Below are 27,104 nucleotides of genomic sequence, written 5' to 3'. Positions count from 1 at the left end.
TTATATAAAGGTTAAATAGAGTTGGTCCCAGAACTGATCCTTGTGGCACTCCACAGCTAATGCCCAAATACCCCGATTCAAACTCGCCCATCTTCACATACTGCTGTCTCTCAGTCAAATAACTTTGGATCCATTTCAAAGCCACTCCCCTAATACCATATCTGTCTAATTTTTTAAATAATCTGCTATGATTAATCGTATCAAATGCTTTCTTCAAGTCAATAAATATCCCTGCTGCATGTCTTTTTCTATCCAGACTGTTGGTTATCTCTTCTATTGCATCAATGATAGCCATTGAAGTTGACCTTCCTGTCCTAAATCCGTACTGACTTTCATTAATTAGTTTATGTTTGTCAATAAATTTACCTAGTCTATTATTATAAAGTTTTTCTAATATTTTAGAAAACTGAGGGAGCAGGGACACTGGTCGATAGTTAGTGAAGATGTGTTTGTTTCCACTTTTATATATGGGTATAACTTTAGCTATTTTCATTTTCTTTGGGCATTTCCCCGTTTGAAATGATAAATTACATATATAAGCTAGAGGTCTGACAATGCTATGTATGATTCGTTTAACTAATGTCATATCTATACCAAAACAATCAGTAGAGGTCTTGTTCTTACAGTTGTTAACTACATCTAAAATATCTAGTTCGGTAACTCCCGACAAGAACATAGTCTTTGAATTTATTTCTATCAGTGACATTTCGCTGCGATTACTTTTTGGAATTGTTGTAGCCAGCTCTGGTCCCACATTTACAAAAAAGCTGTTAAAGCACTCCACCATCTCGTTTAGATTGTAATTGTCACTGTTATTATTAATGAAATAATCTGGATATGAGCACTTTTTTGTGTTACCTTTAATAATAGTATTAAGTATTCCCCATATCTCTTTAGTGTTGTTTTTATTTTTATGTATTAATTTAGTATAGTATAATTTTCAGAGAAGTCAAAACTTCACTGTGATGCTTTAGTGTCTGAAATCAGGCTTCACTCATCAACAGTTTTAAAATATTCTCAAACTGATGTTTTGTTTTAATTAGTTGTCATTCATTTTCAAAGTGACCATAGTGAAGAGCTTGAACTTTAAACCTCTTAAACAAGACTGAGACCCTCCTGTGTGCTAACAAACCAGAGGTTTAACAGTGTGTGGCTCCCTCTAGTGGATGTTGTGGAGTATTCTGTTGTCTTTGCTCCAAAGGTTTTTGTACAGAGTTTTGCTGTTTCCTGTCACTGTGGGCTGCAGAGCACAGTAGTACACAGCAGAGTCTGTCACTGCAACAGAGGAGATCTCCAGATGAAACTCCTGTTTTTCTTTGTCATGTATAAACTTCAGCTTTTCTGTTTCCTCTGAATGTTCTGCCATGAGAAGCTGTGGATGTGAACCAGATTTCTGATGGTACCAGAAAAGGTTCTGAACATAACCTGAATATTTGCAGGAGAGAGTCACAGTGTCTCCTTCCAAACTCATCACTACATCTTTAGATGGTGTCAGTAAATCCTCAGAGGATCCTGAAAACAACAAAGACATATTTCACCATCATGTTTCTGTATCTTTAAACTTAGTTTATAAAAAGTGAATCAATTCAAACAACATCCAAATATTTTCATGTCCATCATCTCCTTTTACATCTCACTCCATCTTTTGATGACTCACCAGTCTGAAAGGAGACTATCATCATCCAAATGAAAAGCAGGAACATGATTTTCTCTTGGACTGAATGAACAATAGAGAGAACACAGCAGCTCTTCAGCTCCTAAATGAAGCCTTTCATATTCACTGCTGTAGCTCCTCCTCCAAAGGCTGCTTCTTCTGGATAGGCTTGGCCCTGGTTTCTGTGGAGCCTGTAAATAAAGAGAGCTTTGAATATTTGAAATATTTAGCAGAATGTAGAATAATCTCACTCATGTATTAAACAGCAGAAGTACACGTGTAAACCAGCCAGCATCAATACTGGACTTTAAAGATTCATTTGTAGCTGATTGGCTTCAACAACCTAACACAAGTTTATCATATCAAAGCCTGATTAGAAAAATCCTTTTCCACTGTTTTCTGCACAAAGTGAAGCTTTGGATGTAAAGCATCAGCTGTTGGTAGCTCTTCCTAAATTTCTCATACTTGGCAAGTTATAAATCTGTAGCAGTGAAAAAATAAATACAGAGTTCAGTATGAGCTCTATTAGATATCACAGGCTTTTCTTTAGACTCAGTAATGATGAAGTTATTGAGTGATGTGCATTACTGGGTAGAAATCATTCTCCAGCTTCCTGAAGGTCTTTCAAAGTTTTCCTTGGACATTGGCTGCTTGTTCACTCATTTTCAGTCCAGTCCTTGTACCTAATCATTTTCAGGGGAATGTTTTTGATTGTTAAGACTCTAAACACTGAGTAATGAATCCTTCAAGCATAAAATGCTCCTAACTCAACACATGAACCAGTGTTTTCTACACAGAACAGAAAACTAGCAAATAACCAGTTTTATGTTGTATATTTGGACTCTTATTTATTCGACTGTGTCACAAAAAAGACAAATATTCACATTTTGTTGGTTGAATCTACAAAAAATGCAAAAGATAACAGTTTGACATAATAAAATATTTCTACATCAGTAAGGTGATTCTCAAACAGCTGTTAGCTTGAAATTTGAATTTTATTTAAATATGAGAACAAAGAGTTCTTACTGTTTTTATTTTATACAACATAAATTCTGCAAAAGAATAAAAACTGAGCTGAAGACTTTTAGCTTCATGTGAGAGATTTTACCTTAAAGAGATAAACCTCTGTTACTCTGTTTATTTTGCTTCTGCTGCATTTTTGCATGTCCTCATCCACTAAATATAAAATAGTGTAAATGAGCAGCTTTTGATGTTTGACAGTTTTTATTGTGTCTGAACGTTCCTGCAGTTGGTTTGTGGTTGATGTGGATTTGCTGCTCATGTGAATCCTCCCACAGTGTTTCATTAGCAGCTGTAACCACAGTGACTCTGATAAAACAGGAATTAGCAGAATCCATCTGATATGAAGCTGTGCTTTGAATACCACTTCCCTCCTCTTTGAAGAGTAGTCAGATATCTGTGTTCAGGTTTTTGTACAGCCTCTTCTACACTTTGTATCACTGTGTTTCCAGAGCACAGTAGTAGAGAGCTGTGTCTGCCAGGGTTAGGGCTGCTATGGTCAGATTAGTTGATGTAGGTGATGTTTCTGATTCATAACTTTTATCAGGAATATATTCATATGTGCCCCCCTTTCCTCTTTTCCAGAGTATAAACTGAGGAGCCTGAAGGTCAGAATGATGTTTGTACCAATAAAGGTCAGCATCACTTGCACTTGTCTCATAGCTACATGTGAGTGTGACAGATTCTCCTTCTGTTTTAGTGACTTCAGGTTGTTGAGGAGTGATTGAGTCTCCAGCTGTTAGTCCTGGAAAAAGAAAGAAGAAAAGTAGTGAAATGCAGTCTGTATATCTGCTTAATGCAGCAGCTTCAACTAAACTTTAATCCCTGTTCTTAAACTCACCTATAATGTGAGATAGAAGCAAAAAGAGGTGCAGCAACATGTCTTTGGAGTTATTAAAGCCAGACAGACAGCACATGAACAATGTTCTTCCACTGCAGCACAATGACCAAGGTTCAGTGGGCAGGGCCAATTACATTTTGACATCATAGTTTCAGTTCATCTCAGCCAATCAAATAGTTTTGTGCCTCCACAGCAGCTCCTGTTTCCTGCTTCTTTTCTCTTTCGTCTTTGTCATCAACCCAATGACAAAAACATATGTGAACAGCTTCAGTCTTTCCAGTCATGTCAAGGCTTCCAAGGTCTTCAGTGAAATGATGACTGCTGTATCTTACACCATCCATTTTACATCTTTTGCAAGATACATAGATAAATGCACATCACTGTGAGGAGGGAGGATGGAGCACTTTTCACTGTGTGCAATCGCAAGGACCCAAATGTTCCCCATCACTGAGCTCCTTAAGTATATTAAGGGTTAAGTTTGACATGAACAGAATTTTTTAACAAAACAGAATTTCTCTTGGTTATGATTAGAGACAAAAAAAAAAGTCGAACAATGAATTTAAATCAAAACTAAAATTGAAAAGAACAAAGTTAACAGTAATAAGTTAAATCATCTCATCTAAATGAAAGTATGGAGCACCAGAACATCTGATTTAACAGACAATAGGCCAAATATTTAACATCTGCATATAATAAAAATGTATTAGCGGTCAGCTAAACAGTAATAATAATTAACAAATATTTTATTCAGGCATTACTTTGTGAGTTTTTTTGTATTTAAACTGTGTGAAAACATATTTCTTTTATTTATTCTGAACTCACCAAATCCAAACAGTAACTCCTTTTATAAAAATGAGATTTAAAAATGTCATCTGAGTCTGCGGTGCTGATCGGTTTAAGGAGGCAGTGGATTCAAGATAGGAATCAAAACAGAAAAGCAAAATTCAAATGATAATATTTGTGATTTTCTTGTTTTTCATGGATGTAGAAAAAACATTGATTTCAGCTGGAAACTGATTTGAAACAGAGAGAAATCTTCGACAACGGAACAGTTAAAGGTAAATGCTCTCTGCCGGAACAACAACCGTGTGACACCAAGCGGAAATAAAGAAAGGAAAGGCGCGTGTGTGAACAGAGCCGAGAGTGTGGGACCGAAAGAGTCAGCACATCACTGTGGTGTTAGCGGCTTTGCACAGACTCACCGAGCTCTCTGTAATACTTTACATTCATTAGTAAGAGAGAGAGAGAGAGAGGTGCGTTAACAGTCCCGCTCTGGCGGAGCTTTATCACGTGACACCAGGCGGAACTAAACAAAAGAAAGGCGCTAAAACTGTTAGCTTTCCTCTTGTGTGCCTGAGCAGACTCTTCTGTTGTGTTGTTTTATGTGAGCTGCGGCAGTAACAATGCCTTCAGTTCAGCATCTGAGAGAGTTTATCAACGAGCGACTAACTGCTGCTGCTGAACAAATATTCTTGGAGTTTGAAAAAACGATCGTCCAGTACGAGGAAGAGATCGACCGTCAGCGCAGACTGCTGGATATCACCTGGAAACCCCAACTCAAGCTGCACAGGACAGGTGAGTGTCCCTCTGAGGGAGGATCCTGATCGTCCCTCTGAGGGAGGATCCTGATCACAGCTCTGCGGGACGTTTCTGATTGTGAGGACTTTTTGGAGATGTGAGCTAACAAAGAGCAAACAGAGGACAGGACTGCACTGTGCTCCATTCAAACAGCAGGCGCTGAAATCAGCCTGGATTTTAGTGTTCTTTATGTAACAGCAAAAAGTTAAAACTGTGAAGATATTACATTAAAAGTAAATCTATCGTTGAAAATGTAAAGTGTAAATAATCCGGTATGTGTGCGTTAAGATGCTGAAGTACAGAGGCAGACGTCTCCCTGTGGGTCTTCTTATATTCTGATCAATCATACAATAAAATGGATGCGTCAGTGTGATTTCAGGTGCAGCTAATGATCGTTTTGACAGATATGATCATTTTCTATTATAACAGATATTCTGCTGATTGTGTTCTCAGTAGCTTGGTTTGTTCTGACGGTCTCGGAGCGCCCTTAGCTTTGCACTGCAGTGCAACATTCAGGTGGTTTCTTCGTTACAGGCATCATGACGTTGCAGCCCTCATCATGCATCAGTCAATATACAGTTGAGCAGCTCCAGGCAGGTCCACGTGTCACTGTCGGGTGTTTCATCCACGGGAACAACATCAGCACTGGCAGCACTCAGACATCTATTTTTAAAAGACAACCTCTGGATGTGACGCTGAGCACGTGCACTCAACTTCTTTGGTCGACCATGGCGACGTTTGTTCTGAGTGGAACCTGTTAAACTGCTGTATGGTCTTGGCCACTGTGCTGCAGCTCAGTTTAGGGTGTTGGCGATATTCTTAAAGCCTAGGACATCTTTATGTACAGTAGAGTAACGAGTCTTTTTTTTAAATATCCTCAGAGAATTCGTTGCCATGATGTGCGATTTTAGACTTCCAGTGACCAGTATGAGAGAGAGCAATAACACCAAGTTCAACTGTCATATCTTCAATGTTGTCCCATGAAAAGATGTAACAAAGTATTTACTAAAATGTGAGGAGTGTACTCAGTTTTTTGAGATACTGTATGTACTTGCATGTGGTGTTCTGTCATCACCTTAGTTTTCACATTGTTTTTTTCTCAATTTGTCCCTCCAGACGTCCCACAGCAGCGTGTCTGTGAGGATGAGGAGGAGGAGGAGGTTCTCCCTGAGCAGCAGCTCTGGAATCAGGAGAGGAGCTCCAGTCTGGACCAGGAGGAACCAGAACCTCCACAGATGAAAGAGGAACGGGAGGAACTGTGCAGCAGTCAGGAGGGAGAGCAGCTGGGACTGAAGGAGGAGACGGATACCTTTATGGTGACTGCTGCTGCTGAGGAAAGTGACCACAGTGAACCAGAAGCAGACAGTGAACAGCTTCCATCTCTCAGCTCTGATAACTTTTTTTATACCAAACCAAAGGACACAGAAAATATTAGAAACAGTTTCCAGTACCAAGAAGAAATCAACCATCAACAAAGGCAGTTGGCTGTCACCTGGAAACCAGAAATAAAGCTCCACAGAATAGGTGAGTCAGTCTCAGGGAGGATCCTAACAGGAGGATCCGAGGAGCAGGTCATACAGAGCCATAAAGAAACAGTCAAATGTCTGTAGCTCAGTTGGCAGAGCAGTTCACCTACTAACTGGAAGGTTGTGTCGATCCCCGTCTGGTCCAGTCTGCATGCCAAATATCCTTGGGCAAGATACTAACTGAGAACCAGGCCATTTACCAAATGTAATATAATAGGATACTCTCACAGCCTGGATAATAGGCTATGGGAGTAATGCTACAGAAAACTGTTTATCTTGTAATTTATCATCACAAGCTGCATGCATTTAAACCTTATAGGTTACTCATTGTATTCAGATCTGACATCCGAAATACAGGTCATCTGGAGGGATGGAGCTATATAACTTATTTTCTAATTTTGGTATTATATCCATCCATCCGTCCATCTATCTTCCTTCTTCTGCTTATCCACGCCCAGGTCGCGGGGGCAGCAGGCTAAGCAGAGAAGCCCAGTCCGCCCTCTTCCCAGCCACCTCCTCTAGTTTGTCTGAGTTTGTCACCAAGGCGTTCCCAGACTAGCCGAGAGATATAATCCCTCCAGCATTTCCTGGGTCTGCCCTGGAACCTCCTCCCAGTGGGTCATGCCTGGAACACCTCACCCAGGAGGCATCCTTATCAGATGCCCGAACAACCTCACTTGCCTCCTTTTGATGTGAAGGAGCAGCGACTCTACTCTGGGCACTTCCAGATGGCCGAACTCCTAACCCTATCTCTAAGGGAGAAAGCCGCCACCCTTCTGAGGAAACCCATTAACATTGCTTGTATCCACGATCTCGTTCTTTCGGTCACCACCCACAGTTCATGACCATAGAAAGCACCATAGGAAGTGTAGGAACGTAGCTCGACCGGTAAATTGAGAGCCTTGTTTTCACACTCCTCTCTCTCCCGTTACCACGACGGACCGGTACAGCGTCTGCATCATTGCAGCCGCAGCCCCAATCCGTCTGTCGGTCTCCTGAGCCATGAACAAGACCCTGAGATACTTAAACTCCTCCATTTGGGGCATGAACGTGTTTCTGACCCAGAGTGGGCGCTCCACCCTTTTCCGGCTGAGGACCCTGGCCTCAAATTTGGAGGTGCCGATTCTCATTCCCACCGCTTCACACTTGGCTGCGAACAGTATGAGCTGGAGGCCATCACCCAATGAAGCCAACAGAACGATGAGATTCTGAGACCACCCAAGTGAAAGCTTTCCACCACTTGGCTACGCCTAGAAATTCTGTCACATTATTACAATGAATAGTAAATAAAACAACTCAGATGCAGTTGAAGTGCAGACTTTCAGCTTTAAATCAGTGGGTTGAACAATAAGATTGTATAAAAATGTGAGGAACTAAAGCATTTTTAACACAATCCCTTCATTTCAGGGGCTTAAGAGGTAATTGGACAAATTAAACAACTGAAAATAGAATATTTATTTATGTTTTTTATTGAAAACCCTTTGCTAGCAATGGCAACATGAAGTCTTGATCTCATGGACATCACCAGATGTTGGTTTCTCGTTTTTACTGCTCCAGGCCTTTACCGCAGCGGCTTTCAGTTCAGTTGTTTGTTTGTGGGCCTTTCTGATGGAAGTTGTGTCTTCAACAAGTGAAATGCTCAGTTGGGTTAAGATCAGGTGACTAAGATGGTCATCCAAGAATATTCAAGTTCGTTGCTTTTATAAACTCCTGGGTGGTTTTGGCTGTATGTTTTGGGTCATTGTCCATCTGTGTTATGAAATGCCACACAACCGATATGACTGCATGTAGCTGGTTTGAGCAGACAGTATGTCTCTGAACACGTCAGAATTCATTCAGCTGCTTCCGTCCTGTGTCACATCATCAGTAAACACTAGTGTCCCAGTGCCACTGGCAGCCGTCCACGTCCAAGCCATCACACTGCCTCTGCCATGTTTTCCAGATGATGTCCAAAGATTGTTTTCCAAAACTGTTCTGGCTTTTTTTTCTTTAAATCTTTTAGCAACGTCCAATCTAGCCTTTCTATTCTTGAGGCATTTGAGCAGCTTGCACCTTGCAGTGAACTCTCTGTATTTACTTTCATTCAGTCTTCTCTTTATGATAGACTTGAATATTGATACGCCTCCTGGAGAGTGTTGTTCACTTAGCTGGCTGCTGTGAAGAGGTTTCTCTTCACCATGGAAATTATTCTGCGATCATCCACCACTGTTGTCTTCTGTGGACGTCCAAGTCTTTTTTCCTTGCTGAGTTCATCAGTGATTTTTTTCTTTCTCAGCATGTACCAAACTGTTTGCCACTTTTAATACTGTAGCAATTTCTCAGGTGGGTTTTTTCTGTTTTGCAGCTTGCAGGCTTGTTTCACCTGCATGGAGAGCTCCTTTGACCGCATGTTGTATGTTCACAGCAAAATCTTCCAAATGAAGGGACCACAACTCAGATCAACTCCAGGCCTTTTATCTGCTTAATTGATAATGACATAAAAGAATTGCCCATGAAATGGTATTTGAGTCAATTGTCCAATTACTTTTGGTCCCTTTAAAAAGAGGGTGGCACATGTTAAGGAGCTGAAACTCTTAAACCCTTCATCCAATTATAATTGGAATAAAATGTGTTTCATTTCATCTGACCAGCTCCTTTGCTGATTAAAATGAGAATCTAGGCTTATTTTTACTATTTTCTATCCAGAAAAGAACTCAGGGTGTGACCACTGGATTATCAGACTGGACTGGTGGTACTCTCTTTTAAGAAGGGAGGGTGTGCTCCAGCTGTATGGGGGATCGCACTGCTAAGCCTACCTGGGAAGGTGTACGCTGGAGTACTGGAGAGGAGAATTCATCCATTAGTCAAACATCAGATTGAGGATGTACAGCGCAGTTTTCATCCTGGTCATCGAACGCTGGCTCTTTATCCTCTTGAGGCTGTTTGAGGGTGTGTGGGAGTTTGCCCAACAGTCTGCAGTGCTTTGTGGACTTGGAGAAGGTATTCGACTGCAGTCCTTGGGGTGTCCTGTGAACGGTGCTTTGGAACTATTGGCTATTTTGCCATTGTCAAAGGGCAGTTAGTCCCTGTACAGCTGCCCTGAACTTGGTCCATGTTGGCAACAATAAGTTGGACTCATTCCTGGTGGATGATGGGTTCCAGCAGTGCTGCCCTTCATCACCAGTTCTACTCTACATTCTACTTTTATATCATCAGGACTTCTTGGTACAGCAAAGTGGCAGAGAGTCTCAGGTTTGGTGGTCCCAGAATCTTAACTGTGTTCAACAGACAACTTGTTTCTTTTGGTGGTGACTTGATGCATTTTGCAGCTGTAAGTCACCTGGTGCAGAGTGTGAAACAGCGGAAATGAGAATTTGGCGTCTCCGAGCACAAGGCTTTTCAGCCGGACAAGGGTGGGGTGGCCAATTCCAGACCAAGACAGACCCACGACACGATGTCCTGGGAAATGGTTCAGTGTCACCTGGAAGAGCTTGAGAAGATGGCCAGAGAGAGGAAGCTCTGGGCTTCTCTGCTACAGCAGTGGATCTGGATACATTAAGTTTTTCTGTTCTTAGGTGCATTTAAACATTAATTGTACAGCTTACATGTTGAGGAAAACACGATGAGAGGTATAGGTTGGCAACAAATTATGTTCTGCCATTATTAAAAATCTTGATTTCTGTATCTGTTGTTTCTCACACTGATGCAACAAAACGGTTTATGTGAGCAGCATACTCTGTATAATCCATGTGCTTACGTTTAATGTATTTGTTTATATGTATTTATATTTCATTGCACTAATTTTCAATTTTTTCTCCAGAAGCCCCACAAGAGCACGTCTGTAAGGAGGAAGAGGAGATTCTCCCTGAGGAGCAGCTCTGGAACCAGGAGAGGAGCTCCAGTCTGGACCAGGAGGAACCAGAACCTCCACAGATTAAAGAGGAACAGGAGCAACTGTGCAGCAGTCAGGAGGGAGAGCAGCTGGGACTGAAGGAGGAGACGGATACCTTCATGGTGACTGCTGCTGAGGCAGGAGAGCACAGTGAACCAGAAGCAGGCAGTGATCAGCTCATCACTAACACATCTTGTCTAGCAGTGAGCCATGATCAGGAAGGAAGCACTAACGATGCACAAAACTTTCCACAGAGTCAGTCTAACACTAACGCAGGTAAAAAGCCTTTAAAATGTGATGGCTGCAGAAAATCCTTTACACATAAGTCCCGCGTGACTTTACATAACAGAATCCACACAGGTGAGAAGCTGTTCCTTTGCACAACCTGTGGGAAAAGATTTAGTCTAAAGGATCCTTTGTTAGATCGTGTGACAGTCCAAGCAGCTAAAACTACACATCTCTGTAAGACCTGTGGTAAAATGTTTTCTAAGGCATCACTACTTAAGAGGCATAAAATAATCCACTCTGATGAGAAGCAGTATTCCTGCAAAACATGTGGGAAAGGTTTTCACTATAAACACCATTTAGTTGTCCATTTGAGAGTCCACACAGGGGAAAAGCCATATATTTGTAAAACATGTGATAAAAGATTTTCAGCATCGTCCTCACTTAAAACTCATTCATTGCTCCACTCAGGTGAGAAGCCGTAATCCTGCGAAACATGTGAAAAACGGTTTTCCACGACATCATCGCTTAAAATACATGCAAGACTCCACTCATGTGAGAAACCATATTCCTGCAAAACATGGGAAAAGTTTCTTTCTAAATCGATTTGAATATCGATACAAGAACTCACATGTGAAGTCGTAGTCGTGAACTATTTATAGAGAAGACAAAGTCGAGCTTTTTGACTTTTTGTCTACAAACAGTCAAGAAGCGATTGTCTGACTTTATTACTTTACTAAGATAATTCTGGTAATACCGGTTTTTCCTTGATGTCTGACTGTAAAGCATGTTAAGACTTTCGAATTCTTCAGTAAAAATATTATGAATCTTATTTTATACTTCTTTTTTTCCAAAATGAAACCTTTTCAAATATGTTTTACATTCATTATTAAGGGGTTTGGTTTGTTTTTTGCTTCTTGCCAGGTGTTCTGGTAATTCGAGGTCGATCACTGTGCTATAAACTAAGTTTAGCATGGCCAGACATTTATTACGTCATCAATTCAATTCTATTTTATTATTTTTTACTTTTTTAAAAGTTCCTAGAGCCAGAAAAAAGACTATTGGGGAGCTTTTTCTTTTCATGCCCCACTTTTTGTGGAACAACCTCCCTCAAGATATTAGGCAGGCATGCTCTGTGGAGGTTTTTAAACTAAGTTGAAGACCCACTTGTTCACCCTATCCTGCATGTCTTAATTCTATGCCTTTTTATTTTTATTTTTTATTGTTTTTAACTTTCTATTGTGTTTTTAACTTTCTATTGTGTTTTTAACTTGTATTGCCATGCATCACTTTTATTTATTTATCTCTTGGGATACACGTGGGATACACGGCATTGTTGGTAAGGTTACCCCTACCAGGCCATGACTCCAGGTCTTTATCACTACTATGTGACAGAACTGGCCTTCTACTGGTCGCTCATATTCTCCCAGTTCACCGACTTTAAAAGGAAGGACTTCCTGATCATGTTCATCACTTATTATTTGTATTATTTTTAAAGCACTCACTGTCAGTTTGTCAGCTGGTGTTTTCATGACAGCTTCGAAGCTGCAGAGGAAGACAGAAAAAGATCCACACCTGAGTATAAAGGAGCTGATATTGTTTTACATATTGTATCAATGCTGGTATGAAAACTGTTGATGTTGTGTAGATTCATTTGGCAAGGATGTTCATTAAATCTCAGAAAGGTGTTTGAAATGTTTGACTGTTTGTTTGAAATGCAGATGGCTGCTGCAGTCAGACGCAATGTTAGAGGAACAGGTGATAAATCAACACACCGAATAAATAAAGTGGGGTTTGTAGCTGACAGCCTGAACATAACAAGCTCCAGACCAAATTTACCAAAAAGCAACAGTGGATCTGTAGAAGAGCTGCAGAAAATCTTGGATCTTATTAATTCACATGTGAATGTATTTCCCACTCACTCAAAAACACTCACTCCTCAGAACCTCACAACACAGTGAAGAAAACACACCTGAAGACAGTCAGGAAAAATGGGTGAAGAACTTTTCAGACCGGAATCTCACTGAACCTGAAAAGAGAGTATTAGCCAAAGGACTCAATTTTGCCATTTCTCCGCAACAGTTGCCCATAGAGGACCTCATCACAGCCACAGAAACTGCCACAAGGATTAATAAATGATCACAGACAGAAGCAGAGCAAATCAGGATGAAAGTCTCAGCCACCCTCTCCAGTGCCAAAGTCCCTCCATCTAACCTCGCAATACAAGACAAGAAGGCCGTCGCTTCCCTGAGCAAAGACCACAACATCACGATATTACCACCTGATAAGGGAAGGTGCACCGTGGTCCTGAACACAACGGGTTACCACACAAAGATCACTATTCTCCTCAGTGACAACAATACCTACGAAGCCTTAAAGCGAGACCCCACAAGCAGCTACAAAAAGAAAGTTATAGCCTGCCTTCAAGACCTTGAAAAGGACAAAATCATTGACCGCCTCACATATCACCGCCTTTACCCAGGGGATGCCATACCCTGCATTTATGGACTTCCTAAAATCCACAAAGAAGGTGTCCCACTCAGACCCATAGTCAGTAGCATAAACTCAGCCACTTGCAACATTGCAAAACACCTTGCTACCATCCTTGCTCCTCTTGTGGGGAACACCCCACACCACATCAAGAACTCCACCGACTTCACCGACAAGGTCCAGAAACTTCCCCTGGACCCAGATGAAACCATGGTGTCCTTTGATGTAGTCTCTCTCTTCACTTGCATACCCACCACGGAGGCCGTGGAGACTGTCAGAAAACGACTACAAGAAGACAGCTCCTTGGAAGACAGGACCAACTTCACACCCGATCAGATCTGCACACTGTTAGACCTCTGCCTCACCTCTACATATTTCAAATACAACGAGGGTTTCTACAGACAAAAACATGGCTGTGCCATGGGCTCCCCCGCGTCACCTATTGTAGCCAACCTTTACATGGAGGAAGTGGAAAGGAAGGCTCTTGGCTCTTTCAAAGGAAGAGTACCCAGCCACTGGTACAGATATGTAGACGACACCTGGGTCAAAATCAAGACACAAGAAGTGGAATCCTTCACTGCGCACATCAACGCTGTGGATAAAAACATCAAGTTCACCAGGGAACACACAAAGGATAACTGTTTGCCTTTCCTGGACTGCGCCGTGCACATTGAAGAGAATGGCAACCTCAACATTGAAGTTTACCGGAAGCCCACACACACGGACCAGTACCTCCTCTTTGACTCCCATCACCCTCTGGAACACAAACTTGGAGTAATCAGGACCCTACACCACCGGGCAGAACATGTTCCCTCTAAGCCTGAAGGGAAAAAGAAGGAACACACACATGTAAAGGAAGCACTCAAAACGTGCGGCTATCCTAAATGGGCGTTCTTAAAGTCAGCAAAGAGGCACAGAAAAGAAGATCAGACACCAGCGAGGGAGGATAAGAAAGACAGACGCAACAACATTGTCATCCCCTATGTAGTCGGTGTATCAGAGAAACTCAGGAGAGTTTTCTCCAAGCACGACATCCCGGTGCATTTCAGACCCAGCAACACACTCAGACACAAACTGTTCATCCCAAAGACAAAACTCCAAAACACAGACTTAACAATGTGGTGTATGCTGTACAGTGCAGCGAGGAATGCCCAGACCTCTACATCGGAGAGACCAAACAGCCACTTCACAAGCGCATGGCACAACACAGAAGAGCCACCTCCACAGGACAAGACTCAGCAGTTCATCTGCATCTAAAGGTCAAAGGTCACTCTTTCGAGGATGCCAATGTTCACATTTTGGACAGAGAGGACAGATGGTTTGAAAGAGGAGTGAAAGAAGCATCTATGTCCACTGTGAGCGACCATCTTTGAACAGAGGCGGGGCTTACGACACCAACCGTCTGCCATCTATAATCCAGTTTTGAGATCCTTCCCAGACGCCTTAACACCCACTCACATTGTATAGGATAAAGGTCTAATCATCTCTTAGTTTACTCAGATTGCACAGAGTGTATATTTGTTAATAATTTGAATCATTTTGGATAAGGATAAGTGTAAGATAATGGGGAATTTCAGTTTTTACTTTATAATTTGTTTAGCGTAAGATTTACAGTTAAATTGTATTTTTTCTTGCCTTATTTAATTTTTACGTACTGTTCCTTTAACACACGGTAACTGTGCACGGGGGGAGCGTTCGCGACGGGCAGTGTGGAGCTACGGGGGCTTTAACTAGCTGTGGAGAAAAACAGTTTCTTACCGTGTTTGCAGTGTACAGGAACATTCAAATGGATCACTGTATTTCAAACTGTGGAAATAAATGTTTGCCTGTTTGTTTTTCGACTACAAGCGGACTTTGTGGATTATGTTCAACTGCACTAAGACACGCGTACAGCCCGACTACCAGCTAGTGCTTCTGCGGTAATACACATCCTGGGCCATCTGACCTCAGGAAATCACATGATAGGTTGGGGCCAGGTTTCACAATGAGCTCACCTGAAACCCTGGCTGATTGGGACCTACACCCAGTTTCACACCTTGGCTCAGGCGATTAGAGGATCATCAGGGGGTCCTTTTGTCCCTCTGTGGGGGGAAACTCCCACTGGGCTTATATCTGGGACTCTCCACCATTTGACCTTAGAACTGAAGAAGCTTCTCGGATGGGAGGTGAAACGTCTTCAAGCAACTTAAACAAGTCCAGACGCTTTTCTTTCCAAGCTCCTTAGACTTCCCACTCTGAGTGCTGGAACACATTCGAGCTGTGAGCCAGCGTTATATTTATCATCAGTCCATTCAGCCTGTAGACGCATGAAGTAAACCAAACATCTGTTTTCATCTGGAAATACATTCAGATAAATATTCTACAAGATTAAAAGATTATTAGGTTAATTTCCTTTTAGTTGGACTTTGAGCAGTGACTTGGTAACATTTATTTACTGCAAGTGAATCCATGCAGAGGTTTTTGACAGTGCATTTAGTTTGCACTGCTGTAATTTTAGTGCAGGTCTTTCCTCAGCAGTGTCACTAACAGACTTTAAAATGGGGCAGATAAATAAAACATTCTTTCAACAGAGACTCTGTATCACACTTGATGCACACTGTCATTAAAAGTAACTGAAAATGTGGTTGTTGTAGCTGAAAGGCTGAACATAACCAGCTCCAGACCAGGTTATGTGTTCAGCAGAAGATGGCGATCAGCCATCTGCTTCTGCAGAATCTTGTGGTTATATATTTATAAGTTAACTAATGAGGCTTTTACTAAAGGTATTTGTGAGTGTATTCAGATCCATGTGTCAGATTTGTAAATGTGGAAATAAATGTGTGCATAGATATTAATGATTGAAAAGTCTAAACGGTTTGCTTCAAGCACTGAAAATACCGATAAGTCACCAGCCGGCTGTTCAGCTACGTGTCTTTTTACATGAGCTTTGCTACATGTGTGCAGTGCGCCCTCAGGCTCACGGGCTCAGACTTTTTCCCTCACTCAGTACAGTGCGTACCACCAGGTGGTACTCAATCTTTTTCACTTTGGTTCTGTTGAAGCAATGCAGGTTCAGATGGACAGAACACAGTGGAGTTATCATATGTTTGAAGTACTACATGTTCATGGTGAAGTAGCTCGTGTTATAATAAATGATGTTTGTCACCAGTCTGCCTCTGGGTGAAGTCGGAGGCTCCTCAAGGATTTTCTTGTGGAACACAAACTTCTTCTTTTCTGTCTAACCTCCGTCATTTACAAACTGTCATCAATGTCACAAAAACTTGTAGTTTGGTTGTCACAGCAGCTCTGTCTCTGTCTCTGATCTTTACTGCTTCATTTCTCTGTTGTCTTTGTCATCAGTCCAATGACACAAGAATCAGAGGTTTAACAGTGTGTGGCTCCCTCTAGTGGATGTTGTGGAGTATTCTGTTGTCTTTGCTCCAAAGGTTTTTGTACAGAGTTTTGCTGTTTCCTGTCACTGTGGGCCTCACAGCACAGTAGTACACAGCAGAGTCAGACACTGCAGCAGAGGAGATCTGAAGAGTCATCAGTGTTTTATCTTCACTCACATTAAAAGTTAGTCCAGAGACTGGATCTGACAGTTTCCTTCCTGTTCCAAAGTGAGAGATCAGGAACTCTGGTGGTTTTCCTGGATGTTGCTGATACCAGTAGAAATAATCACTTCCAGTTGCTTCCTTGGAGTATTTGTAGGACAGAGTAACAGTGCTGCCTTCTACACTGAACACTTCTTTGTTGGTTGGAGTGAGATCTTGACAGCAAACAGCTAAAATGAGAGAAATATGCTTTATACGAATTATAAATATTGAAATATATTTATGAATCACTGGAATGAAAAGCAGTTGTTTTTTAAATGTACAGATATTAGCGTACCTGTTAGAATCATTATAATCAGCAGAGGATGTGTGGAACAGCTGAACGACAGCATGTTGAATAAAGAGGGTTTGTGTGGTCTGTATGATGAACTCTGTGTACTGTGGAGTTTTTCTGTTCTGTACTTCACCTCAGCTCCTCCCACAGTCTGTGTCTCCTCTTGGTCTTTATTTCAGGTTCCTGTTACGCTTCCTCAGAATGAAATTCAAAGATCCTGACAGCATGTTAGATAGGTGGCTGCTCAGAACAAGGTGCAGCATGTGAAAGGTTCGTGGTTCCTTCTGTATGTAAAGGAAACTTCTGATATTGGCATTTTTACAGAGATTTGGAGCTTGGAGTTCAGCTTGTGTGGGAATTTTTCTGATTCTTCTCTGATAGTCTGAAGTTCATGTTCATCAGGCTGAACTGCCAGCGTGCTTCTGTCATCAGATTGCAATAATGTGTACTCTTGGTATCCAACACTTGTCTTTTCTACAGGACGATGCTTACATCACAGCATATGGATGTGACCGTTTAACCGTAAAGAGATAAACCTCTGTCACTCTGTTTATTTTGCTTCAGGTGCATTTTTGCACCTTCTAACTAATGAAATCTATAAATAATGTTCGTTGTTATAAGTTATCAGTACATTAAAATTCAGCAGGTGTTGCAACAGTTACTTTGTTTCTTTGTGTCTGAACGTTCCTGCAGTTGGTTTGTGGTTGATGTGGATTTGCTGCTCATGTGAATCCTCCCACAGTGTTTCATTAGCAGCTGTAACCACAGTGACTCTGATAAAACAGGAATTAGCAGAATCCATCTGATATGAAGCTGTGCTTTGAATACCACTTCCCTCCTCTTTGAAGAGTAGTCAGATATCTGTGTTCAGGTTTTTGTACAGCCTCTTCTACACTTTGTATCACTGTGTTTCTAGAGCACAGTAGTAGAGAGCTGTGTCTGCCAGGGTTAGGGCTGTTATGGTCAGATCAGTTGGTGTAGGTGATGTTTCTGATTCATAACTTTTATCAGGAATATATTCATATGTGTATTCTACTCCATCTTTCCAGAGTATAAACTGAGGAGCCTGAAGGTCAGAATGATGTCTGTACCAGTGAAGCTCAACACCACTTGCACTTGTCTCATAGCTACATGTGAGTGTGACAGATTCTCCTTCTGTTTTAGTGACTTCAGGTTGTTGAGGAGTGATTGAGTCTCCAGCTGTTAGTCCTGGAAAAAGAAAGAAGAAAAGTAGTGAAATGCAGTCTGTATATCTGCTTAATGCAGCAGCTTCAACTAAACTTTAATCCCTGTTCTTAAACTCACCTATAATGTGAGATAGAAGCAAAAAGAGGTGCAGCAACATGTCTTTGGAGTTATTAAAGCCAGACAGACAGCACATGAACAATGTTCTTCCACTGCAGCACAATGACCAACAAATAATGTTATTGGATGAACTCAACTTCAGTGGGCGGGGTCAGTTTAATGGCTGAGCCAATCAAATAGTTTTGTGCTTCTACAGCAGCTCTGTCTCTGTCTCTGATCTTTACTGCTTCATTTCTCTGTTGTCTTTGTCATCAGTCCAATGACACAAGAATTAGAGGTTTAACAGTGTGTGGCTCCCTCTAGTGGATGTTGTGGAGTATTCTGTTGTCTCCAAAGGTTTTTGTACAGAGTTTTGCTGTTTCCTGTCACTGTGGGCTGCAGAGCACAGTAGTACACAGCAGAGTCAGACAGCTGAAGCTTCTGGATCTTCAGAGGAGCTGAATTTTCTGTTTTGTTGATTTTAGCATCAAATCTGTCGTTGTTGAACTCTTCAGATTTATCTGTTGTTTCTGAGAAAGATTTCAGCATATACTTTGGGTAACTGTTCACTTCTTGTTTGTACCAGAACAAAGTGGGACTGGCTCTTGTTGTTTCAAATCTACATCCAAGTGTAACTGTGTCTCCTTCAGCAGCAATGACATCTCCTTGTTCCTGGATCACTTTGTCTTCTCCTTTACACTCTGAGGAAGAACAGAACATGCAGAGGAAGAGATGGATCAATAAACATGATTGACTAAAGGAGAACAATCAGCAGCTTTAAAGAGTTCTATTACATGTAGAATATTTCTCCTGTTCACAGGTTTTCAAATCTATTTAACCAAAAATTCAGAAAGACAGACGTGAAGTCTGGCTTTGCACTGACTGCTGTCAGACGTCACAATAAAAAAGTTATTGAAAAGTTCCACAGTGTAAAATGATTAAATCTCCTCTTTCTGTCCTTGTTGTGAGTCGTGTGCAGAGGAAACATGTTGATGTTTGTATCTCACCAAAGAAAAGAGCAGCAAGAATAATCCACAGCCAATGTTCCATCTGTACAACAAGGTTTAAATCAACAGGAGAAACTAGCTGATGTTCAACATTCAGTCTGAGAATTGTTCTCTTCACAGCAGCACTTATTATTGACACAATGGTTGAACACAGTGCAGAAGGAGAGCACCGCCTACTGGATGATGTCGCCCTCTAGTGGAGCATCTCTGTGGGTTTGCTGTCACTGTGGGCCTCACAGCAGAGTCTGTCACTGCAGCAGAGCAGATCTGAAGATCCATTCATCTTTGACCATCAACAACTTTAACAGACAGTCTGGAATTTTCTCTGTTTTGTGTTCCCAGTGAAACACAACGATCTCTGTTGGTGTTCCAGGATATTGTTAATATTAGAGGATAATTTACACTAATTAAAGTTTTTTTGGGGGGTATTCATAAAATTGTTCACTTTTCCCCTTCATGTGGCAGCCCCGATATCAATCAATCAAATCAAAATTATTTATATAGCAAATTTAAAAACAACAAGACAAATTTACCAAACAACAACACAAGACAAGACAAACTTAGAAGCCAACCAAATGATAGTCAAACTATCTTAGGTCAGAGCCAGAGTAAAAAGATGGGTCTTTAAGCGAGAAAAGACTGAATAGACTCAGAAGAGCGAATGACAGTAGGGAGATTGTTCCACAGTTCAGGAGCTGCAATAGCAAAGGCACGGTCACCTCTGGTTTTCAGCCTGGACTTAGGTTGCATTAAGAGCATCTGGTTTGAAGATCTTAGTGCTTTTTAGGATTATACAAATGGAGAAGTTCTGTTAAATAGCCAGGGGCAATGTTATTTAAGATTTTATAAGTGAGTAAAAGAATTTTAAAATCAATGCGAAATTTCACAGGAAGCCAGTGTAAGTTAGCTAAAACTGGAGTAATATGATCATGCATTCTGGCACCCGATAAAAGGCGTGCAGCAGCGTTCTGTACTAGGCCTAAATAGAGGGAGTTACAATAGTCCAGTCTAGAGGTAATGAATACATGAATAAGCTTTTCAAGGTCCTTGGGGGAGAGAAAAGGCTTAGCTTTAGAAATTTGACGTAGCTGATAGAAGCTGGATTTAACCACAGTAGATACTTGTTTCTCTAATTTGAAGGAGCTATCCAAGAGTACCCCAAGGTCTCTTACAATGTGGGAGAGGTAGCTAGCAAGTGGGCCAAGGGTAACGGTTAGTTGGTTCAGAGGGATATGGCTGTCAAAGACAATAACTTCAGTTTTACTGTCATTCAAGGTAAGAGAGTTTTGAGATAGCCAGGTTCTCACATCATGAAGACAGTTAAACAATGTATGCAATGGATCTGCGACATTCAAACTCACAGGAAAATAAATTTGAATGTCATCGGCATAACAATGGAAAGAAATATTATATCTTTGGAAAATAGATCCCAAGGGCAAAATGTACAGAGAGCATAACATAGGGCCCAAAACAGACCCCTGGGGCACACCACAGAGAAAGGGGGCAGAGGAGGAAGAGTATTGCCCCATAGTGATAGAGAATGAGCTCTCTGAAAGATAAGATTTAAACCATAATAAGGTTGTGCCCTTAAGACCAACTACTTGATCTAATCTTGATAATAGAATGTTGAGATCTACTGTGTCAAAAGCAGAAGTCAGATCCAGTAAGACTAAAACCACAGAGCAACCTGAGTCGGTGGTTAAAAGGAGATCAATAAAAACTCTTAGCAAAGCTGTCTCAGTACTATCTCGAGGCTTGAAGCCCGACTGGAATTTTTCAGTAATACCATTGGTATCTAAGAAGGTCTGAAGTTGTTTACAGACCACTTTTTTCAGGATCTTTGACAAAAAGGGAAGCTTAGAAATCAATTAATTTGAACAACAATTATTGAAAGAACAACAATAATTTGAAAGAACACTGGAGTCAAGATTAGTCTTCTTAATAGCGGGTTGAACAACAGCATGCTTGGAGGCAGATGGTACACAGCCTGAGGACAGTGATGCATTCAATATTAATAAAATACAAGGCCCAATAGTATTCAGCGCTTCCTTAAAAATACGGGCAGGATGAATATCATAGAAAATGGGATAGCAAACAGTAGACAAAGCTCGAGGAGACGGCTCGCCGAAAACACTGGCACCATCTTGGAACCAAATCTCAGGACTTTTCCCTTGATATCACACCATCATCTTCACACAGGAAATATTCATATTAATTTCTCTCCACTATGATTAATACATGATTTAAATCAGTGGAGCAACCTCTCAGTGTCATGATTACAGGAATGCATCGACTCTAACGCAGCCCACATGAGGCTAAAGCTTTACATGCTTTTATTTTGAGAAGGTTCAAAGACAGGGGGGCAGGTAAGTAGGTTTCCTGCAGAGGGACAGAGCAGGGAGACACCAGAGAACTGCCCGAGAGAACGACTGCTGAGTATCAGTGCAGTCAGAATTGCTTATATAGTATTTATTAGAGTCCTTTCTTGTGTTTCACTTTTAGAGTTTCTGTGTCAGGGAGGTAAGTGAAGGCTTCAGAAGGCTGAGTGGGTGGAGAGTGGATGGGCGGGGGAGTTTTCCAGGTGAGTTTTCCAGCTCTGTTACAAGTCAGTCCTTTCCAAACAGCAGACAATGAGAGAATCCTTCAGGTTTCAGGTAACTCAAGTCCACAGAGCTATGAGCAGACACAAGAGAACATGGTGAGGTAACAGAAGCTACAAGCACAAACTCATAAGTCATAAATTAAAGCTGAATTACCACCAGAATGAAGACAACAATCTGACAAAGAGTGGATGTTTCAGCTGGACCTTTCATTCCCCAAAACACGAGGAGTTACTGAGATCTGGTTAGGAGGTTAGCAACACTACAAGCACCAACCAGCTTGCAGCCAAAGCTCTGCACAGCCCCATCAGCAATGAGTCCCCAGCCTCACTCAGACTGCTGCCAAAGCTCTGCTGGAGGTGGGAGTTGAAGATCACCTGAACCACTTTGATACGCCAGGCCTGTCCAGCATTCTCCCCCACCACCTGACTCAACTCACCCCCAGATGGTGATCAGATGACAGCTCAGCTCCTCTCTTCACCAGAGTGTCCAGAACACACTGCTGCACACCTGATGATGCAATTACAGAGTCAAGCATCAACCTATACTGTGGTTAGCACACAAGTCCAGTAAAACAGAAACCACCATTGTGTCACTCTGACACATAAAGTCCTCAGAAGCACAATAGAGTTACCAGATGATGCAGCGTCCAGGATCCTGCTCAGAGACCTCAAGAGGGCCAGGCACTCTGAAATGTTGTTCAGAGCATAAGCACAGAGGAGAGTCTGGACCTGCCAGAGGGGGAACATCACAAAGTACCCAAAACTAGTTTCAGCAACCAGGAATCAGACCTTCATCTGCCATCGTTGCCACCTGACCCAAACTGCTTCATTTCTCTGTTGTCTTTGTCATCAGTCCAATGACACAAGAATCAGAGGTTTAACAGTGTGTGGCTCCCTCTAGTGGATGCTGTGGAGTATTCTGTTGTCTTTGCTCCAAAGGTTTTTGTACAGAGTTTTGCTGTTTCCTGTCACTGTGGGCCTCACAGCACAGTAGTACACAGCAGAGTCAGTCACTGCAGCAGAGGAGATCTGAAGATCCATTTGTCTGTTATTATCAACTGCTTTTACATTTAATCCTGTGACTGGATTTAATATTTTCTCCCCTGTCCCTGAGTGAGAGATCAGGAACTCTGGTGGTTTTCCAGGATATTGTCGATACCAGAAGAAATAATCATCATAAACTGCAGCTTTGGAGTATCTATAGGACAGAGTAGCAGTGCTGCCTTCTACACTGAACACTTCTTTGTTGGTTGGAGTGAGATCTTCACAGCTGACACCTAAAGGAACAGAAACATGTTTTATTCTTTTATAAATCATCACAATTCAAATGTGTTTCTTTAAACACACAGATTGTAACGTACCTGTTAGAATGGTGAGAATCAGTAAAGAAAGTGCAAAATAGTCCAAAGACAACATGTTGAATGAAGGTAAAGTTTATGGTTTGTGTTGAACTCTGTTGAATGTGGAGGTTTCTCTCTCTTCTAGTTCAGTAACAGCTCAGCTCCTCCCTGAATCTCTGCTCCTCCTCTCTGATCTGGATTTGAACTTCTCTCACTTCCTCCTGCTTTACACACTAGTAGCAGCATCTTCACTTTCAGGTGGGAGCTCATATTTCAGCTCTGTGCTGCTTCAGTCCAAAAATAAGAGAGTCTGCATTGCTGGCAGACTGCAGAGGGCCCGGTGGCGCCAGTGTCCCGCAGCCTCGCCTCTGTCAGTGCGCCCCAGGGCAGCTGTGGCTGCAATGTAGCTTGACATCACCAGTGTGTGAATGAATGACTGATTGTAGTGTAAAGCGTGTTGGGGTCCTTAGGGACTAAGTAAAGCGCTATACAAATACAGGCCATCTACCATTACATTCACAACTGTCCCTCCCAGCCAAACGGCCACGTCCCTTAGTAGTCACAAGGATTCTGGCAGATTTTCCCTGCCCAGATTCATGCTATTCGCTAAGATTTCACTAAACACCAACACTCACTCCGTACATCCATTAGTTGATTCTAGGTCACTTCCTGGTTACTCAGCTCAACATTCCCCTGGAACTCCTTCCAGCACCATTACAGGTTTCCGCGCTAAATCACTAACCAAGCTACTCTCTGGTTCTGTCAGGAAACCATTTTGTTCATCGAGAGTGAGACAAAGGAGAAACTTAATAGTGGCTGATCATCCCACAAAAACACATAAAAGGGGTAGAATACACAAAAAAACTAACTAAAAAGATTCCAATTCCCCCCATGATCCAGAGTTATGGTATGAGCCAGTTTGCAGTTCTCCATACAGACTTGCTCCGCCCCTTTTCCACCTCTTGGCTCATCAATCAAGAGACTGGAGCAGCTGCAGCTGAGGTAACTCAGAAAACAAACAGACTAAATCATACATAACAGTGTAAACTAAAATGTGCGCACTTATTTTAGAATACAGTGTTATGTGAGTATTTAAATTAATTCTAAACCAAACCCAGTTATTTATTATCCTGTAAATTAAATTCTATGTTCAAAGAAAGAAAAGTGTGAATGTAGTGTTACATATAAGCCTCTACACTAATATTTGGTGGATATTACCACTGTGTGGCTGTAACTGCAGCCATCACATCCTCAGATCAGAGGATACTAACCTAAGACTGATCTCCAAAAATTGATTCTGTTCATCTGGACGTCTTCAGCTGGAGAAACGTTTCGTCACTCATCCAAGTGACTTCTTCAGTCTCAGCTGACTGCAGGTTTCCCCAAATCTTATAAACAGTACATTTGCATAATGATTGAAATTAGCTACTGAAGGGGAGATGGGTTGGGAGGTCAGCTCCTTCATCATGATTATGCAAATTCTCCAACTTTTGGAGATTTACTTAGGTGGATGAATGAGAATGCATCAAGACTAAGACTGATCCCTGTGGTACACCACGAGAAATCACAGGTGGACAAGAGAAAACATGAAGGAGCTTCTTCATTAGTTAAACCTGACAGTAAATATAATGATTTCCTGGTTCTTTGTGTAGTTATATTTGCTACTTCCAAGTGAGAGATGAGGAACTCTGGTTGTTTTCTTGGATATTGTTAAAACAAGAAGAATTGTTGCTCTCAGCTTGTCTGGAGAGTAACAGTGCTGCCTCTAAACTGGACTCTTCTTTGTTTCGTCACAGCTGACAAACTCTGTAACTTCATGATCTAGGACGATCATGAAGTTACAGCGCAGTCAGAAACACACTGACAGCATCTCTCAAACAAAGAGAACCTGATCAAAGATCACTCACAGCTTGAGTTTCATTCATTAATTATTGTTTGTATAATTTTTTGTTTGTTTATCAAATCTTAATGGGCAGTCCTTACCCTTAATCTCACCTCTCTTCTTCCTCTGCTATCCTTCTTACATCTTTCTCAGTCACATCACACAGCAGCTGGACCTTTATCTGGCAGACACAAACATGAGTGTTTGCTGACATTCGTTGAGCAGTTAGAAACGTTAGAAAATGTTCTTCCCTTCATGCTCATTCCTCGTCAAGATGCTGAAGTCCTGACTGCCAGGTCTTAACCTTAAATTGTGTTTCACATTTTTACGACCCACTTTAACCACTGAGTATACAGGTCACAGTAGGCCACGAACACATGCATAAATTATAGCACATGAAATTTATGCTGTAAATAACACACATTTTTAACATATAATTTAATATTTACCTGTTTCATGTTTTTGTGTGATCAGTAACTAATTACTGATTACTTCCCCAAAAAAGTAATCCTGTTACTTTACTGATTACTTATTTTCAAAAGTAATTAGTTAATTCAATTCAATTCAGTTTTATTTATATAGCGCCAAATCACAACAAAAGTCGCCTCAAGGCGCTTCATAGATACAGAGAAAAACCCAACAATCATATGACCCCCTATGAGCAAGCACTTTGGCGACAGTGGGAAGGAAAAACTCCCTTTTAACAGGAAGAAACCTCCGGCAGAACCAGGCTCAGGGAGGGGCGGGGCCGTCTGCCGTGATTGGTTGGGGTGAGAGACGGAAGACAGGATAAAAGACATGCTGTGGAAGAGAGACAGAGGTTAATAACAGATATGATTCAATGCAGAGAGGTCTGTTAATACATAGTGAGTGAGAAAGGTGACTGGAAAGGAAAAACTCAATGCATCATGGGAATCCCCCGGCAGCCTACGTCTATTGCAGCATAACTAAGGGAGGATTCAGGGTCACCTGGTCCAGCCCTAACTATATGCTTTAGCAAAAAGGAAAGTTTTAAGCCTAATCTTAAAAGTAGAGATAGTGTCTGTCTCCTGAATCCAAACTGGAAGCTGGTTCCACAGAAGAGGGGCCTGAAAACTGAAGGCTCTGCCTCCCATTCTACTTTTAAATACTCTAGGAACAACAAGTAGGCCTGCAGAGCGAGAGCGAAGTGCTCTAATAGGGTGATATGGTACTACAAGGTCATTAAGATAAGATGGGGCCTGATTATTTAAGACCTTGTATGTGAGGAGCAGGATTTTGAATTCAATTCTGGACTGTTACTTAGTTACTTTTTAAAAACACGATTTACAGCCTGAATAGGTGATAAAGCGATAGATCTTTCAGCCCAATTCTACTTTTTCTGAATAATCATCATACAAAATGTAATCAAATGGAAAAGTCTCTTTTTAAAACTTGTTTTATTAAGTTTTAACCTTTTAACTTTATGCATCAAGCAAAGATTTAATTATATGCACCATTCTCTGACTTGAAGAAATTTGTTTAATATTTAAACCTATTTTCTGCACATTCCAGCACATAAAATAAAATATTTTTTTGTGTTTACACTCAGTCTTTCAAATAGATGCAAGTAAAACACAGCAGAAAATAAATAAAATCAAAGACTCAGCGGTCCTGTTGCTCTATTTTCACCTGTAAAGCTGGAGTTGTTTAGGCGGAGGTTTACCCTGGTGCAGGTGTGCCGCGGCGGCCAGTGGAAGAATCCGCGAGTTTCTCTGTGAATTTCCCATTACGTCGCTGCGCACTCGGTGCTTGCTCGGAAGTTTAGGGTTTTTTTCGCTGTAAAAAGAAGTTTTCTTCCCACGCAGTGAACAGCAGACACTAATGTTTTTGTCACTTTTTACGGAAACTTTACACATCCACCTTACTTGAAAAAAGTAATCGGATTACAGTAACGCA

General features: G+C 41.4%; 1 protein-coding gene across 1 annotated transcript; it reads left to right on the top strand.

The window, feature by feature from the left end:
- Positions 1–4,586: 4,586 nt before the first annotated feature.
- LOC146368640 (uncharacterized) lies at positions 4,587–12,410 on the top strand. Its single transcript, XM_084912239.1, has 3 exons — positions 4,587–5,090; positions 6,210–6,617; positions 10,419–12,410. Exons 1-3 carry the CDS (start codon positions 4,919–4,921, stop codon positions 11,198–11,200), a joined length of 1,362 nt encoding a protein of 453 aa, XP_084768365.1. The 5' UTR covers positions 4,587–4,918; the 3' UTR covers positions 11,201–12,410.
- The last annotated feature ends 14,694 nt before the right edge of the window (positions 12,411–27,104 follow it).

The sequence above is a fragment of the Perissodus microlepis genome, chromosome 18 (genome assembly GCF_051167445.1).
Source record: "Perissodus microlepis isolate ML-2025 ecotype Zambia chromosome 18, ASM5116744v1, whole genome shotgun sequence".
NCBI classification, from domain to species: domain Eukaryota; kingdom Metazoa; phylum Chordata; class Actinopteri; order Cichliformes; family Cichlidae; genus Perissodus; species Perissodus microlepis.
Note: the sequence above shows the minus strand (reverse complement) of the source record. Positions and strands in the feature narration are given on the sequence as shown.

Coding starts and splice junctions, on each gene's coding strand:
- LOC146368640 (XM_084912239.1), top strand. CDS start 4,919: ATGCCTTCAGTTCAGCATCTGAGAGAGTTTATCAACGAGCGACTAACT. Junction 5,091..6,209: donor ACTCAAGCTGCACAGGACAG/GTGAGTGTCCCT, acceptor TTGTCCCTCCAG/ACGTCCCACAGCAGCGTGTC. Junction 6,618..10,418: donor AATAAAGCTCCACAGAATAG/GTGAGTCAGTCT, acceptor TTTTTTCTCCAG/AAGCCCCACAAGAGCACGTC.